Here is an 18130-nt window from a genome sequence, read left to right on the forward strand (position 1 = left end):
CCTGACCTACCTGACCTACCTGACCTACCTGACCTACCTGACCTACCTGACCTACCTCTCTCTGCCTCTGCCTCTACCTATCTCCACTTCCTCCCTGACCCACCTACCCACCTACCAACCTTGCCACCGGGGGCTGCCCAGGCAGCTGGTCTGGCGCCGCGAGACGTCCTTGAAACAACTTGCCATGCCACACCTCGGTATACAAAACAAAACCTTGCTCCTGCCCCCCTACGGGCTTAAGGGAGTCACCGGGGGTGCGTGACGGTGCACAATGCCGTCCAGGTGTAGTCGCGGTTTGATACGTCGAACCCACTATGCCTCCACCCGGTGTAAGCTAGTACCCTCTCTCATTCGAGATGATGGGGAATACAAAAAGCCGCACACTTGACCAGCTGGCCTGGTTAAGTACAAGTTTGAGCCAGCGCTGTATAGCGCCGAAAAGTCTCAGCCATGTATGTTTTTAACATACATGGTTGAGCGCCTGGTTGTGCGGGCCAGGTCCTCCAGCAACGAGCTCGCACCTCATCGTGGTGCTGGAGTCTAGTAGCCTTGTCCCTTTTGGGGCGGGTGAAGCTAAGTCGAGCTCAGTAGATAGTAGATTTTAGGAAGATAAATAGTGTAGCAGATGACAGTTATTGATGATTTGGACTGTTGATCAACTGTGTAGGTGTTGTGGTGTTCATTGTTATTGTAGTGTGTATGAGGGTAATGATGCTTGACAATTTGATTTATAAGTCTGCCAATAGAGACTCAGAATAGGCAATGAACATATTTACTACTACCAAATAGTACCCCTATCATGTGGACTACTACTAAAAGTCATCATCTTAATCCGACAGAGCTCTTAAGTACATTTATTCAACATCGCACATCCCTTCCTAACAATTAACATAATCGATCCTGCTCATACTAATACACTCACACAACACCATCTTCAACGACCATCCCCATCCAAAAGAGAAATATATGATCATGCCTTCAACGGATCATGTCCCCAATTCTTCAACGACTTGTAACTCTTACTATCCGTATTCTGCTTCGCCGTTTCCTCCTGCGCCAAATGCCGTTTACAGTACGACACTACCTTGCGCATATGAACGACGTCGTCGTCCGAGTACTCCGATGGGTCTTTGGACGGGTTGTGTTCGAGGATGGTGACGATTTTGCGGCCGCTGCAACACCATATATATAATTAGAGACATATTGTTAGCTCAAATAATGAAGAAGATGGAAGGTTTCGGATCAGGGTAGTAGTGAAGAAAGGTTGGAGGTGGAGGTATGCCTTTCATGTCCGATTGTCTCTCCTGACGAGGAGGACTCGTTCGTCCAGCCGGAGGACTGCGATTGCGTGCCCTTGAGCCAGTCGCGGAGTTCGTTGGGGGTCATGTTGACGAGGGAGTTGAATTCGCTGTCCGGTTTTTAGTATTATTTTTTGGGTGGAATGGATTCTTGGAATGAAGAGGGGGGTGTACTCGATGACGGTTTCCTTGTCTTTGACCATTTTGGCGATATTTTACTCCCTTCTGTGATGTGGTGAATTGCGTAGATTGCGAGGATGGTACAGGAGTAGTGGCTAGAGGTGAGATCTCTGGCTTTGTAGTTGATGGGAGTTCTGTTGACGTCATGTTTCCGGGAACAGATACTTCGTCATCGTTCTATTTCTGGGTGGAGTGGTTGGAGAGAGATAAAGAGGATCAGTTGTGTGTCTGGTTGAGAATAAGGTTCGGGAAGGTTATTCTTGTCTTGGTTTCCAATGTGGAAGATATTGATTGTTGTTCATTCAGTCATAGCATGCGATGAATCGAAGCGAATCGCGACAATGGTATCGATAGTATTAATAAGTCTAGACATAATTGACGTTTGCATCCAACTCCAGCAGTCTGCCACCCAATTTCATACAAAAAGGAACACCACAACATGCCCTACGGCCCTGCACTGAGAGCTTTCCCGCATTTCTGAATCTGCTTGTAGACCGGCTCCTTGGCGAGATATTCCTCGGTAGCATCCACGATCGTGTCGATCTCATCAATCCCATCGAGTGAAATATCCGCTAAGCCATTGGGGACATCGAATCGGAATAGACGATTCTCGTCGTCTAGTTCGGTATGCTCTCGGAGGAACTTGTTCATGTCCATCTCGGTATCAACGGAATCAGTGCGCGATGTCTTCAGTAAGCCGAACATCGCTTTGCCGGATCGTTTGATTGATGGCACACCCGTGCCAATCGATACCATGCAGCGTATTTGGCTATCCAATGAGCCGGATGGCCATATCCCTCTCGCTTCTATCCAGACTTCTCGCACGGGATTGTTAGCGTCTGTGCTGCTATTGTAGAATCGCCGTCCGCTTGGTCCAATAGGAACGGGATCGAAGAGCTGCTCTGTGGAGAAGCAAGCTCTACCAGCCTGCCATACTTTGGCGGTCTTGTAAAGCTCGTTGGAGCAGTATTTGCTCGGGTAGCTTGTCAAGGGTGCTAGGTTACGTTTTGAACCGTCATCGGTCACGCAAACGTAGCTATGTCGATTAGAACGCAGTTTCTAAATCATTGCGAGAGACTCACACTTTGCAAGAAGATGCCGGTTCTCTTAGAAGTATGTCATCTTCGTAGCCAAGCTCATGAAGAATCGCCTTCATGGCAGTTTCAATCCTGCGACCGTCATATTTCGATTGTCGGCGCAAGTTGCCTCCTACTGGCAGCAGTCGCTTTCGAGCAAATACGTGGTTTGACAGCCTTTTGTATGCGTTGATGCACTGATCAATGTCCATCTCCAATCGACCAAGCATAATGGCTATTAATCTTTTATTTTGAAGCAGTTAGAAAATGAACCCGGTCGGAACGATTTGTGCACCATTAGAATGCCTACCCGCCTGATCCGGATCCTCCTATCAAATCAAAGTATTCGCATGGCTTTGGTGTGTTTTCAGGATCGATAGATTCCATGATGTGCTTCAGAATGTAAAGGGAGGATAATCCGCGGACACCCCCGCCATCGAGGCTGAGGAGACTAATGTTCCTCACCATGGTGCAAACGGTAATGCTGAACTTCTAGATGAGTTCAGAAGCCAACATGGTTCAGCCACCATGAGCCACGGACTCCGATACTATTTATACGCCATCGACGCTGACACCGAACACTGCTTATGGGAATCTCCGCCTCAGAGACAATGACGCACACCCGTCAACGGCTGATCGGGCTCAAAGCATTATCGGGGCTGGTATCAGTGCAGCCAGTAATGACTGTTCTTGAATCAATTCCGGCCCGACGTATTGATCGACATTGTCAATGCGGATTCTAAGCAGCAGCAAATCATATCAACGCCTCGCTTGTTTGGGCACATTGGAGCGGAAGGCTAGTGCGCACTCACCGTATTTTCCAGGCCCCATTCGATGCTGCTCGTTTTATCATCGTGGGGGAACATGTCGGGCTGGGATTTAACTTCAAGCAGCCACAGTTCATAGGTGGGGTGACAGCCACGTAGTCAGAGCTTAGCGCCGTCATCCTTGGGTGAAGCAACCAGCGGCCCATGCTCATTGGGACTTCGGGTGAGGATATGATGGTGCCTAAAGTTGATCATCGCATCGAGGAGGTATTTGCATTAGCTTTATCTGGATGATATAGCCCTTGCATTATCTTCTGTCGCAGATAGAAAGTGATTGTCAAGGGTGCATGGAGAGTTGGGGAATCGCAAACGTCTCAGTCCATCTCATAGTCACCGGGCACTTATTGACACCTGAGGCACTAAATACCCAAAGCACACTAGTGCCAATGATGGCGAAGACCACCATACTATGAGGGATAATACTCGATCTGCACACGATCCGGATTGTCTCCAGAGCAACATGCGGAAAATCAGATACTCTCTCCCCTGAAAAATTGAATGTGTCTTCCTGGGTGGGAATCTGATACAAAAGTCCTTGACTTGTGCCTAAACCTACAGGTCGGGTATTGGAGAAGAAACCTTGCGGGCTTAATGATGCGCCTCGCTTACAATAGACCTCGTGTTCGCGTGGCTCGATCATCTATCTGTGAAACCGATTCTTGAGTGTGCCTACATTTCTACCGCATCTTACATATGTACACCCAGTCGCCTTCACCTGCCGTCAAAAAAGTCCAGCATAGCGTGGACGCTAGGCTGCAAGAGTCATGCCTAAGGCAGCGTGTAGCCGCCATCAATCACGAGGTTGGCCCCAGTCATATAGCTCGAGGCATCGGAAGCGCAAAATACATAGGCCTGAAACATTAGTAAGTTTTGTCCCGTCTCGGATTAGAAAGGAGGCAGCGAAGGGTCACAAGGCAGAAGATGACTTACTCCTTTGAGTTCATAAGCATCAGCCATTCGCTTAGCCGGGACCATATCGTTCCACTTCTCGCGCCATTCCAGAGGGTGGATATCGAGGATTTCTGTGGCAATGAACCCTGGGGAAATACAGTTGACCCGGCAAAAATCAACCCATTCAACAGACAGACATTTTGCCATCTGCACGACCCCAGCTTTGGAGGCATTGTACTGGACCATGCTGATTAGTAGATACTTTAGGACCAGAATATGACGCAACCCACTGCAGCTTGTTTCTGAGGCACATTTACCAATGTTGCACTGACAGAGGCTGTGAAGATTACATTTCCATGTCCTTGTTGCTTGAAGATCCGAGAAGCCGCCTGTGCGCTATAAAATGCGCCATCTAGATTGACCTTCATGATGTCACGCCATTGTTCGGTGGTGTAGTCTTCTGCCGCGATATTGGAAGTGACCCCCGAGTTCACGACGATAATATCAAGCTTGCCAAAGTCTGAAGCGATCTGCTGGATTACCCTCTCAATATCCTCCTGATTTCCGACATCAGCTTTATAGGCAGCTGACTTGACATTATTCTGGGCGCCGATCTCTTCGGCAAGGGCTTCTGCAGCTTTAGACGAGTTGTAAATTAGGGCCACCTGCGATAGTCGGCATAAGACTGCTTGGTAGAGCGCTTCATCTTACGTTGGCACCAGCTTCTGCGAGAGCCCTCGAAACCTCCAGTCCGATACCTCGGGCGCCGCCTGCGATCGTTTAGAAGCTGCTAACATGTCTATGCAAGGGAAGGTACCAGTAATAGCAGCAACCTTGCCAGTGAGGTCGAAGGACTTGAGGACGTGCTTGTTCTCAGGCTTAGAAAGGACCATGGTGACTGTATTGTAGTGAAAAGTCGTTGAGAGTGTGCTCGTGCGACATGGTGAGGCTTGTATGAGTGAAGTACTCCCTGTGCTGTAGGGAGCCCCGCAGTAGACCCCCGCAGCGGAGGTCCTCCGAGACTGGCACGTGGAAGTGTTTTGTCTGAGCGCGCCTCACCTGGGGCATCACATTCACGCGCTCAGATAGAAGATCATCACAATTCATAGAGATAGCTGTCATCCACGAAGTTAGCCTGATGGATGAGGCTGTGTGCCGATAGTTGTTTGTGCTTTTCAAGTGCATCCCCAGAAAACCGCAACGAATCAAGCGCCATCGCCGCTCCAAAATGGCCATCGCGCGTCTCGTAGGCTCCGATCAACAGACTAAGGTCTGAGATCATTCGTTGAGCATGAGCAGACGATGCGAATTTCTCCTTGATAAAAGCTAGACATGCTGCAGCATTAGAAACGGCAGAGTCAGAGGTTAGCTGCGACCGCGCATTTGGCATATGAGCGAGAAAGAGATTGAGGCGTGCAGCCTGATAAGCACATCTCGCAATATCGAATGAGAGGAGCACCCGGAGATCATTATTTCGAACTTGCGATATGGTTTCTACGATCCAGCCACTGTGTTCTTGACATATTGCCTGGGCTTGACTGGCATAGGTACTTGATCCCAAGGGACGCAATACCACATCAGGGGCCGCATTGGGATGTCCGAGGAGGAAGAGGCGAAACAAGTCACAGTGCGCCTGACGCCAAGCGATTTGAATTTCTAAGGCTCTCACAACCCACCGGAAATTTGGCCGGATTATGGACCCAGTGGCTGAAGAACCCACCACGGACACTATTTTCTCCTGAAGATGAGCGAGATTCATTTGAAATCCTTGCACAATGCCCTGAAACTCTTCGAGAGGCTGCTCCAGCAGGGCCAACTGCCTGGTGAAGCGCATGATATCTCTGCGCACTCTGGAGATACGCAATATCAGCTCCAGCATGCTGGAGTGAGCTTTATCTTCACCCCGAGTGGTGGAAGGGCCCTCTATGGTGTCAGAATCCCTTGAGCCAAATTCCTCTTCACGACATGGGTATTGCTGATAAATCTCTTCATAATTTATCGTACTGTAGCCAGGAAGGCCTACAGAAAAGTACCCATCAAGGAGTGCCATCGTCCAGGCAGCTCTTCGTCGAATCTCCTGGGTGACAAAGCTGAGGTGTGGACTCTCGTGGTTCAGCTGGAGAGCAGTAACATGACGGCTGGCGATGGAAGCCATCATGAAAGCTCTTTCAAACCTGCCAACTTCAGCATGATACTGGATTATCAAGAACAGTGCCTGTAATCTGAATATAGAAGGCGTCTCGATCATATCCCAGATCCTCTTTTCCGAAAGTTCGATCAATAATACGCTTTCGGAAGGCTGAGATCCAGTTGGCCTACATCTCAGTTTGACCAAGGCGCACATAGATAACACGAGGCTTGGCTCGAGCGTCCGACCAGCACACATTCGCCGAATAGAGGGTTCGTGAAGGAAGCTGTAGGAGGGCAAGGGATACAAGTGCAAGAAATAGTCATCAAGGACTCCATCTAACTCCGCGCTATCCTTTACAGGGTAAACTCTGATAGAAATCAGCGGCCCGATCAACGATAATACGATCATAAGGACTGCCATACAGCCCTTGCTGAAGCTCAGTAAGGGAAACCAAGCGATTGGGAGACGTGACTGCCAATTTTCCATCTCGGCCTTGATAAAATTGGCGGGCTCTTCTCAAGGCTGGATAGTGGCATTCCAAATGGCGTCGCTGGCACTTATTGCATTGTGGCGTCTCACCTGAACATCGGGCTTTTTGAAGACGACAATTGATGCACGCCCGAGTTCCACGACGTCTCCCGGGATGGCCACCGTCATTCATCGGGCGTCCGGGGGATGGGTTATCTCTCTCATAGGAGCATGCATGCTTTAGCCTCTCGCAGTTCCCACAAGTGTACTTTTTACGATCGCAGCGAACCTAAAATGACTTAACCACTGAGAATTGCCGCGAGGTAAAAAGCAAACATTGAACGGATGCTTACTTTGCGCGACCGACATTGAGAACAAGGAGGTGAAGTTTCCCGATCATGGTGATTGTCCATGTGCGCTCACAATGTTCATCACAGATCCGCGATCGGGATATTTGTAGATTTGTATAAACAGGGTTGACATATGTTGAATCAAGTCATCTATATTCAACGGTTGTCCAGCTTGTATATCAACGTGGACGCCATTGCGCCTTAGAGGCGTGCGATGGCGTCAGCCCGAAGTACCTGCAGCCGACAGATAGCAGGTTGACAAACTCCGATCGTACTTAGTTCCGAATACTAATCTCCGTAGGCTTGCAGGCCTGGCGTATACCAGTATAGTGCAGGTAGCACAGCAGGAACTGAAACTATTGGTTACATGTGAGATGTATTCTCCGATGAACCACTATGCCGACCGTAGGACACGGGAGCCTTTCCGAGCCGCTCGTGATGACTGAACTTAGAGCTTTGCCCGATCCCGTCTTTTACGACCTTGATTGTATACACTTGAGCCACAGACTGACTCGCCATGTTCTGTTCTCAAGTAGACTGGAGTCGATAGGTACTGGGTCTCTTTCCTTACATTTGTAGGACGAAGCATGGCTGTTCCTTCCCAAGCAGATTTTGAGGTATGAGCTTCACTGCACGAATATAACATCATTGTGGCAGGAGAATCCTCCGACTCGTGAGCCCGAACGAATGCTTACAGCTGGGTAGTAATGCCATGGAGACCAAGTACCACAAATAACTTTCTCTATTGGGTTGCTGTGCACCTGAGACCGACTAGGAGGATAGTGCTAATCATTGGAATACCGTCAGCAGTACATGTCTCATCAAAGAAGGGAGTTTAGCCGCCGATTGCAACCAAGACCAAAGGATTTGTATCATACTTTGCTCGAACAGGGCAATTCAGGCGGTTGTTCTGCTGCCGTATAGATGGCAACCATCACGAGTAATTCCATTCCAATCCGAGGAAGTGAATGGCTCGCTGCACGGTATCCATACTCTTTAGGTTACTTCTCAACCCAGGCTGCCGAGAGTGATCATAAACCGTTCTCCACAGTCGGAAGAGGACGTGACGAGAGACAGGCATATGCCATTTGTGGGCATCAAGAGTCATGGGAACACCAGGGAGTCGGTGGGCTCCATGCGGGCATTGGAAACAGAACACAGAGGCTATTTTCGCGAGGAAAAAGTGATTAGCAAGCGGTCAATGAGGTCCGCAAAAATGTGGACAGGAGGAGAAGTGGATGGTCGGCGGAGCCCGGTATCGCGGCTTCCGTTTGTAGATGTTGGCCAACTGCAACATTCTTGGAAGACTTCAACCACATCATCTGCTTCTGCCTTCGTTTTTGCAGGACATCACCTCACTCGCTTTGCTTTTCTCGGTTTTCAGTACTTGCGTCCTCGTGATGCCTCATTCTCTGCAGTGTCAAGACTACCTGCCACAGTACCTACCAATCAAACACGATTTCCTCGACCGGTTGAGCTAGCATCGTCATCGCGAAATACAGAACCCAACAGAACGGTAGAGAGAACCGGAGAATACTTGTCTCGCTTTTTGGAAAGTAATTTCAGATCGCATCTGAGAATGGAATCAACCCCTGGGATCTGGAGGAACTTGCCTGTGACTCCTTGCTTGAGCGGGCGTTCAGGATTACCCCTGATATCAGTTACCTCGTGTCCTCACAATCAAGGTATCCCCAGACACCTCGCTTAACCTCTCACTGTGTGCCCCGCGCATGTGGCCATTTTCTTCTGGGCGCAGATGCCCCACGGACAATGGCACATGGTTACAAAACGGATATCCCGGCAGAGGTGCATTCTAAGTAGCAGGGCTGACTGGGAGACCATGAGGATAAGCCTAGCATGGGCCGGTTTGATAGTGGCCATTATCAAGGCACATGCAATGAGGTCGGACAGCCCTTGAAAGGCTGAGGAAAGCACGTGGTAGTGCGATGAACAGCGTCAGGCAGGCTGGTTTGAAACTCACAGCCAAGATATCGAAACAAGTTCACTCGGCTTATGGGCCAGTGGGTATATCTCACTAGATGAGATTATTGTCATAATTAGAACACTACACGAGAGCTAAGTCCAAGCCACAGCGTTCGGAAATCTGGCATGCTAGCCTGCCTGTGGATAGTACTCTCTCACCTGCGTTCATCTTCAGATGGTCCTGCTACACTCCCAGGGGCTTAAGCGACCTTTGTGGGCCTTGCTCAAATCCTGCGATCGCGTGCCAGATCAATCTGGGTCCTCTCGGCTTTCTGAATGGATTATCGCATACCAATTTTTAATGGCTCAGTTGTTGAATACCGATGCAACTCATCACTTCTAGAAGTCAAGCTTCGGTAAGAAAATGGCTCGAATATTCCTCGGCTTTCTTGTGGGTTAGCTGGCATCGACTTATGGCGTGAGTTGCCATCGGTGGAGCTGAGACCAATGACGGAAGACCTGGGGAGTTACTCCACAGTCGATATTGCTTGTTGAGGTGTCATACCAGAGCGCGCATGACCACGATCATAAATTCTGACTGTGGATGTGGGCAGTCGCATGGCCTTGAAGACTGCTCTCTTTGTGGTATCTGTAAGAATGTTGAGAAGACCCGAGAGGGGCGAGCCGTGTTTGCTTTTTTCCGCCCACGTCTCTTATGGTGGCTGCAGCATCACAGAGTCGGGTAAATGTTTACCGCTTGCGGTTGGACTGCCACCGCTACTTGGCTCGGATGATGTGAAAATGGCCGAGCTGCAGAGCATCCTCTGACCTCATCTGGAACGGAGACTCACCCAGGCATTCGAGGCAGTGAACTCGCAAAGCCTTGGCTTAGATGGGCGGCCTAAGTCGAACAACGGGAAAACAGCCAGAACTACTATCGCGGATTTGAACAGTGTTTCGCCTGATATTTGCTAGTGCTCATCTCGAGGACGATCCGACTAAAATTATCATCAGCCTTATCTTTATTAACTTGGGGTATTTTATTGCTCGAATAGTCGAGCTACCAGATTGACGGGAATGATCTGATACGTCGAGCTTCCTGTGGGTGTGCCTGAGCGGAGGCTATACGATCTGAATTGGCGACTAGCGGTCAGCCACCCCCAAAATAACACGATCGGTACCAAACTCTGGCAATACATGTGTTGGTAGGCTTCGAGTGTGGGATTGGACAGGTTTTACGAATTCTAAGCTAAATCGATTGGCTATGGAGTACGCCATGTGCGCCACTTCTGCTGGGATGAGCTGTCCGGGATCAAAGCTCTGACTGATACTATAGTACCAGTCAGTATAGTTATGGCTCGGTAGAATGTATTAAACCTCAATTCCAGTCGGTGGATGGCCTCAAGTACTGGGCCTAGTCAGTCAGTTGATTGTCGGGAGTCCAAAGCGACTGGCAGCTGAGACGCCCTGGGACGGGATCCCTGATCGCTCCTGAGAATTACCGGGCTGATAGTCAGGCATAGCCATCCCCTGAAGGAAGCCAATTTCAAGTATGATGTGTTCAATACGAATTCCAGCAAATCGAATTGTATCGGATGTTGCGGCTCAGTCGAGCCTCCTCACATGTGTCATCTCAAGCACATGGTGCAGCTACACTGGTGGATCCCGAATCGTTAGTTGATTGCTCCGTTCATTTGATGCCCCGTTCCAACCATCTGGGTGGGGGCTCGTACAGCTGGAGGATTATCTGCATTAGGCTGTGCAGTCGATCCGACATCTGGTGAACTCTTGCGGACAAGGCAATCCCGGGCGATACAAGCCCCCTGGGTCTTCGTGGAGGCAACATCCCGGCCAAACAGGGCCAAATGACTCTTGTAGATGCAGACAAAAAAGAGAAAAAAAAAGATGATGATTTAAAAATACTAGCAAGCCCGACTTGAGAGTGTATATAAACCGCTGGGCCATCACGGACAAGGACACGGCAAGAAGCTGGCGATCCACGTAGATCGTTGCCTTCACTTGGTTCTTTCAGTCTTGCGCTACTGAGCACTAGCGGGCCCATCATGACAATCTTTTTGCTACTCCTTGGGCTTCTAGCCCCACTGGTTCTCTGCAGTCCAATCAGACATGTTACTCCGCATCTTTCCCACTCTACCCCAATACCGAGAGATATGCAAGGCAATTCTTCGCAGTCACCCAATACCCCATGGCAGGGATACGATTTAAACACGAACTACTATGAAACCATCCCACAGACCAATGTTGTCCGCGAGTACTGGTTTGATATCGTCAACACGACCGCTGCTCTTGATGGAGTTGAGAGACCAGTGCTTCTGGTCAACGGCCAGTTCCCAGGGCCTACTATTGAGGCAAACTGGGGTGACACCGTTAAAGTTCATGTTACGAATCGCATGGAAAACAATGGCACGGCCATCCACTTCCACGGAATTCGACAGCTCTACAACAACCAAATGGATGGCGTAGCAGCGTTGACTCAGTGCCCTGTTCCCCCGAATTCCAGTTATACCTATGTCTGGCGAGCGGAAGAATATGGGTCGAGTTGGTATCACTCACACTTCTCCCTCCAGGCATGGGAAGGGGTTTTCGGAGGCATTTTGATTCACGGCCCTTCAACAGCGGAGTATGACCACGACTTGGGAATGGTCTTTCTCAATGACTGGTCGCATCAAACAGTCGACGAGATGTATCAATCTGTACTCGAGAGTCAAAATCCGCCGCATTTTCAGACAGGCCTTATCAACGGAAGCAATATCTGGGTCACTGCAGATAACCAAACCGTTGGTCGTAGATTCCAGACAGAGTTTGCACCAGGCCAGAGATACCGGCTTCGGTTGGTCAATGCCGCCATGCATACCCATTTTAGGTTCTCAATTGATAATCACGACCTCACCGTTATTGCCAGTGATTTTGTTCCTATTGTACCATTCACGACAAACAACGTCCCCATCGGCATGGGACAACGGTATGATATCATCGTGACAGCAAACCAAGCTCCGGATAACTATTGGATTCGTGCAATCCCACAGTCATTCTGCAGTGACAACGCGAATCCAGACAATATCAAAGGAGTCCTCCATTATGAAGGTGCTGCCGATAACAGCGATCCCACAAGCACAAAGTGGGATTATGGTGACGACATTCAGTGCCTGGATTTCTCATTAGATGAGCTTGTCCCGTGGCTTGCCCTTGATGCAGATATTGGCGGTGCCCAGATGGCCGAGTCAGACGTGGACTTCACTCCGTTCGGGGATGTTCCCTTGTATTTGTGGACCATGGGAGGCAACGCTCTTAACATCTCGTGGAAAGATCCCACGTTACAGCAAACCTTCGAAGATCCCGACAAAATGGACTGGACAGCAAGCCAGGGCGTGATAGAGGCTGCGATCCCGAATAAATGGACCGTGTTGGTTGTCCAGACAGATCTTCCTGTTCCTCACCCTATTCATTTACATGGTAAGTAAACTCGTAGCTGAGCCAGGCATGTGATCCGACTAATTCTCAACTGCAGGGCATGATTTCTATCTCCTTGCTCAGGGATTCGGCCAATTCAATCCACAGAACGTCACGCTCAAAACGCATAACCCTCCCCGCCGCGATACTGCACTCATGACCGCTGCCACTCCTGAAAATGGTGGCGGCGGCTATATGGTTATTGGCTTCCCCGCCGACAACCCGGGTGTATGGCTGATCCACTGCCACATTGGATTCCATGCAACAGAAGGATTCGCGCAGCAGATTGTCGAGCGACAGAGTGAGTTCAACACGTTCTTCAGCGAAGACTTGCTGGAGAACACTTGTGATGCGTGGGACGAGTATGCCAAGGTGAATCCCTATGGACATCAGTACCGGGGTCTCGCTGGGCCATACGAGTCGGGTATATAAAGTAGTAGTCACCATTCTCCTATTATCCTTGCACTATTTCCCCTCATCGTTATTTCGAAATTTGTTCGGGGTTTATATAAAGGTCGCCCTAAGCGCTTAATATCTTTTCTCTTTCTGGTTAGACGCTTAATGATGGAATGATCGGTCACAAGATATATAATGACACGGCAGCATATATACATACAGAAGCAGTCCTTCATAATTGAACATTTCAATGCCAAACCATGCAAACACTCCTGCGTAGATGATGTCAGCCTTCCCAAATAATTCTCCATCACATCTCCCCTGCAGTAGTATTCACTCAGCCGTCACCACATCGCAACCTGTTCCACACCCCCCAAAACTCAAGACAAAGAAGGTACCCAATCACCTCCCCCAAACGTCCGAGATGTTGAAACAATCGCGAAAATCCACTTTGCTTGACAAGCCAATAGATGGAGGTGCCGGTGACGCGTCGACGTCAGATATAGATCAGATCATATCACATCATATCAGATTAGATTTATCATTGTGAGCCTGAGGCGGAGGAAATACGTGATACGTGTGGTAATCGACGAATACATAGGGAATTTAGAGTTGTGTGTGTGTTTTAGGATGGACAAGAGTAATATATGTCGGGAAACGGCTGGAATCTGATATATTTGGTGCTTACTGTGGGATAAAGACGGGTGAGAGGTGTGGGATTCTGAGATTGATATCTGCTATTAGTTATTGGGGGGTCTGACTGAGCGAGAGGCAAGGGGAAAAGCGATGTGATAGATCAGACGTGGAAAATAATGGTTGTTATGAGAGGAAGGGATTGGTCTTATACATATATTGGATGTACGGGATCTAAAAGGGGAGGTTGTCGGACCCGATGGAAACTTTCCAGGGGAACAAGGCTTTCTTGGCTATCCAGTAGGAGAATATTCATGCTTGCCGTTGTTACCAGATGCAGGAGGTTAACGTCTCGGGTTTGCTCTATGTGTTTGAGACCGCGTGTTACATCGATATGGGGCTGACTCGTATCTGCGAGGATTAACCATGCGTGTCTGGTTGATGGTATGCATGTGGCACAGAGGAAACCAATAAATACAATTTCAGTGGCTGCTCGAATACATTTTCCCATGACGCTCGTCCTATCTTTGCAAACACATTAATACCTTAAGCATGAAAACATGTGCATGGCCAGTTACAAGTATGTGTTCAGTTAGAACTTTCGCTTTCTCCCCTTTTCGATGAGGTCAAGCTCAAACAGCAAAGCACACGCTGCAACTACCCGGAAGCTTTTGATCTCACCGTACACTTCCCTACGACGGCGCGCGGGATCCTTGTTGCTCTCACCACCGACATGGATGCAGGCGAGACAAAACTCCAGAGGTTTGAGTTGATCCGACAGACTGGTTATTGGTGACTCGGACGAGCTCCCTGCGCGCATCTGACCCACAATCCAAGTAGAGATGCGATCGAATTCATCGGCGAGTTTGTTAGATTGATCACGCTGCCGACGGGTCTGTACACCTCCTTTGTTCATGACAGACCCAATGAAGACCTCTAGTTCACTCAGTGGGTCTATAGGGTGCTCGGAGTAATTGTTTCTTGCCGAGAATACGGCCTCTTCGTATCTGAAGCCACTGTCAGTCAGCCTCGGGCACCTAGGGTCTCCGGACATACCTCAGGCGAATGTGCCGGGCTTCATCTAGCCAGCGTTCCCATGACAGATCTCCTATTTTGTCACAGAGCTCAAGTGTAGACCATAGAAATTCGTTCCAGAATTCGTCTTCGTTGGGCTGCACTTTGCTCTGGATGTCTTCTTGCCAGATCTGTCGTTCATCTACACCCCTGTAGAGCTTGCCCAATATTTTTTCTGATCTGTAGTACTTGTGGAACGGCTCCAGGTCATCATCCTCATCGTATGCTTCTTGAATAACATACTCTTCGAGCTCGATGTCGGACTTATTGTGGATACGTGCAACTGGGCCTGGTGCCATGCTATTTCACTTGTTAGCATCACAGTATCCATATATAGGTTATGAAAACATGTAGTGATAACGTACAAGTCAGGTCTGAAAGGGTTTCCCTTAGGGATTTCCGACATTTGGACCGGAATACCCGTCTTAGAAAAGTCAACCGCCGTAGAGTGCAACTGTGCCAGCTTTCTGCAGACTGGATGGGATGTTCCCTCAGCTTCCTGGTCAGCCATGATCATATGCCTTGTGGCGATCACCCCAAGATGGTCAGTTTTCATAAAGTCAAGGAAGAACTGTGCCATATCGTCGCGCTCCACTGGACGCCCGATGTCGACTGGGCTTACGCGAGGATAATCCGCGGGCGCAAATGTCCGCACCGGATACGCATCGGTATCCCAAATGACGTTGAATATATCGCCGTCGAGATCCCCCCCGCTGAGCTGACTAGGTAGGTCGCGATACCCCTTGCTACTGAACACAATGCAATTCGTAAGCTCTGCCAACGGGTGGTTGTCAGGGGGAATAACGTTCTGTGCAAATTGAATGTCCCCATCATGCAATGCTGGCGAGCGAGTCACTAAGACCATCCCAGCGTTAGGAGGGGGCGCGTGTCTTCCTTCTATGGGTTTATATGCCACGTAAACCTGGTCAGCTTCGAGAAGCCCCGTTTCGTCTAGAACACCAAATAGAGTGATGCCTTTGAAGATAGGGATACGAGCTTTGTGCTTTAAAAGACGTAGCTCTTTGAGAACAACTGCCTCGACGATCGAACGAATAAAAGGCTCTTTCCTATAGTCAAGGTCACGCAGATGGCAATGACGGAAGAGTCTGTAGAGCCCTATGCTGTCGCCGACCGCCTGTCTTTTGATGAAGACTTCTGAGTTATGAGCGCTAGCGGTGACACTACGGAGCTTGGTTAGTGCTGCCTCTTGCAATGTGAGGAACCAGTCATCTGGCGTTCCCATATCCTCCAGGATCTTGATCATTTGTCGATTCAAGACCAACATCATTGGCTTGGCCGCCATATCGCAGATCTCAAGGTCTTTCATGTCCCCTTGGAATTTTATCATGGAAGGTCGAACTTTGACTTGAGAGCCCGAAAGTCGACCATCAACAGCGAGCATGCCCTTTGCACCGCCTAGTCGGACCTGGAAGCAGGTAGGAAATCCTTTTTTTTCTGGTATGTTATGCCAAATGGACTCTGCAACATTCCATGAGAGGGTACCTATCCCGTCACTGAATACCCGCTTGCCATCTTTAGATGTTACGTCTGCCATCTCTGAGACTTCTATGTCGTATTCGGACAGGGAAATCGCGTAAGGAGTGTCTGTAAAGGCCTGACCAATCCTGGCGGCACACCTCGCAGGTGATTGGATTTTGCTGAAGTCACCAAGCGCCTTGATAATGCTAAAGTGAGTTTGAAATTGACTGGATTCGTCAACAAATGGGGAGGAAAACTATTTTGAAAGGATATTAGCTATTCTGAAAGGATCCCACACTAAGGTTCTGTACTTGCCCAGACAGCATGGGATCTCAGTGATGAGTGAGACCATCCCAAGAATGAATATGTCCGCCCAGCAATCTGAATGCCGCGGGTGAGAACATGTTTAAATCTGGAAAAGACATCATCATAGTGAATCCGAGAATTGAAGTGGAGATCTTGGCCGTTTTCGTCACAAAATTGCACTCTAATGAAAAAGTCATGGTGATTTGGGAACCTTCGCAGGATCCTATTTCGAGGTTCTAATTCCGGCCCATGGAGAGTAACTCGCGTCGGCGTAACCATGACCTTGTGAATAGGAGTCAAGTTGTCGGAAGGGCCTAGCATATCTCCAGAAGCCGCCAAGTCTTGTAGGACGTCTTTCTGGTTCTGCTTCAGAGCCATCATAAGGGCACCAACCTCGAAGTCGGTTGGATTGCCGTGAGGCGAAGGCCAGTCAATCATGTCAAACAGTTTCTTCATGGCCAGTACTGAAATAGGCCTTCTGTGTGCAGCAGCGTCTTCCTTGTAAGCCTTGATTAGTTCTTGTGCTAGACTTTGAACTGTGCGTGGCAGTAGATAGGCGTTATATGCAAGAGCCTGCAACTGGTATAATATTCCGAAGGGAAGAGAGTTATTTCTCGTGCAGGTGGCCAATTCGTCCATGAGAGCCTTGAGTTGGACCTGAAAGGCACCCATTGGTAGTGTATTGAGGGGCAAAACATCGTGGCGTATGATTGCAATCTCCAAATCCTTTATGTCTAGAATGTCCTTCATGAGATCAACAAAAGGGACCCGGAATTGATAGACAAGACATTGCCCAGCCACATCGGCGTGGGTTGGACTCAGAGAGCACATCCGCGAACGGGAAGGCGCCGCTGGATGGTATTTCGAAGAGCCAAGCTGGAGCATCTGGAATGCGATGGTCAAAGGATCAGGACCTTCATGAGAGAAGAAGTACGGAACCGTAGACAAGGTGAGTGTTAGAGTCCCATCCCTGGACCATATGAGCTCAATGACTGTACTGAGTGGGATGCGGATGTGGTAATTAGACTTGTCCAACTTGATAATGATAGCCCTCTTCTTAAACTTCATCAAGCCGGTGTCCGACCACTGCACCTCTGGGACATATCCAAAGTGCTCTCCTCGGAACATAGAATAACCACAGCTGAGCCCCAGTAAGCGGAGGGAAACATGCTTATTGTCTTCGTACTTGTGCAAGGTGTCTTTTGCCCGCTGTTCAGCCATATGTTGAAGGCTTTGAATAGCAAACTTGCTCGGTGCCTTCTTACTTCGTGAGCAGAAGACATCAGCACCCATGATTCTTAACTTGGATTTCAGTCGCGGTCTCCCGCGAGCGTTCATCATTCCTGGAATCTCTTCCTGCCCATGTAACAGCAGGAATCGCTCTCCATCTTCAGGGCGATGAAAGATAAGGAACCCGATACTTTTTCTCTTTGGCTTATCACACAGAAAATTGAGGGTTCCTAGCCGCCTGAGGATGGGTTCCAGCTCCTTCTTCAGACCTTGATCGGAGAGTTGCGCAGGGACATTGTGCATAAACACTTCCATGATTACAAACACAAGACAGCACAAGAAGCAAAAAGCGATGTCAGGAAATAAGGTAATAAACAAGGATAGATGAGATGGTTTA

The 18130-nt window shown here is 49.0% G+C and overlaps 6 protein-coding genes across 6 annotated transcripts; 1 reads left to right on the plus strand and 5 right to left on the minus strand.

Annotated features, from left to right (window-relative positions):
- Positions 1-826: 826 nt before the first annotated feature.
- BDQ94DRAFT_43683 (DUF3140 domain-containing protein) lies at positions 827-1711 on the minus strand. Its single transcript, XM_026775768.1, has 3 exons — positions 1473-1711; positions 1283-1408; positions 827-1172 (listed from the first exon to the last, which is right to left on the minus strand). Exons 1-3 carry the CDS (start codon positions 1499-1501, stop codon positions 971-973), a joined length of 357 nt encoding a protein of 118 aa, XP_026631399.1. The 5' UTR covers positions 1502-1711; the 3' UTR covers positions 827-970.
- On the minus strand, positions 1712-3192 carry BDQ94DRAFT_43682 (uncharacterized protein). Its single transcript, XM_026775767.1, has 3 exons — positions 2865-3192; positions 2561-2797; positions 1712-2514 (listed from the first exon to the last, which is right to left on the minus strand). The coding sequence occupies exons 1-3, from the start codon at positions 3020-3022 to the stop codon at positions 1923-1925; spliced, it is 987 nt and encodes a 328-aa protein (XP_026631400.1). The 5' UTR covers positions 3023-3192; the 3' UTR covers positions 1712-1922.
- A 957-nt stretch (positions 3193-4149) lies between these two features.
- BDQ94DRAFT_165524 (SDR family oxidoreductase) lies at positions 4150-5165 on the minus strand (the record flags this gene model as incomplete). Its single annotated transcript, XM_026770329.1, has 5 exons — positions 4150-4233; positions 4312-4509; positions 4563-4937; positions 4984-5042; positions 5090-5165. The coding sequence occupies 5 exons, from the start codon at positions 5163-5165 to the stop codon at positions 4150-4152; spliced, it is 792 nt and encodes a 263-aa protein (XP_026631401.1).
- Positions 5166-5339: 174 nt separating this feature from the next.
- BDQ94DRAFT_179515 (fungal specific transcription factor domain-containing protein) lies at positions 5340-7255 on the minus strand. The gene has a single exon (XM_026773404.1). It carries the CDS (start codon positions 6887-6889, stop codon positions 5369-5371), a length of 1521 nt encoding a protein of 506 aa, XP_026631402.1. The 5' UTR covers positions 6890-7255; the 3' UTR covers positions 5340-5368.
- Positions 7256-11207: 3952 nt separating this feature from the next.
- BDQ94DRAFT_179519 (Cupredoxin) lies at positions 11208-13047 on the plus strand (the record flags this gene model as incomplete). The annotated part of the gene is made up of 2 exons (XM_026773405.1): positions 11208-12618; positions 12674-13047. 2 exons carry the CDS (start codon positions 11208-11210, stop codon positions 13045-13047), a joined length of 1785 nt encoding a protein of 594 aa, XP_026631403.1.
- A 1031-nt stretch (positions 13048-14078) lies between these two features.
- BDQ94DRAFT_179522 (RNA dependent RNA polymerase) lies at positions 14079-18130 on the minus strand. The gene is made up of 4 exons (XM_026773406.1): positions 16513-18130; positions 15084-16453; positions 14701-15018; positions 14079-14651 (listed from the first exon to the last, which is right to left on the minus strand). The coding sequence occupies exons 1-4, from the start codon at positions 18046-18048 to the stop codon at positions 14237-14239; spliced, it is 3639 nt and encodes a 1212-aa protein (XP_026631404.1). The 5' UTR covers positions 18049-18130; the 3' UTR covers positions 14079-14236.

This window comes from Aspergillus welwitschiae (assembly GCF_003344945.1).
Source record: "Aspergillus welwitschiae strain CBS 139.54b unplaced genomic scaffold BDQ94scaffold_2, whole genome shotgun sequence".
Taxonomy (NCBI): Eukaryota; Fungi; Ascomycota; class Eurotiomycetes; order Eurotiales; family Aspergillaceae; genus Aspergillus; species Aspergillus welwitschiae.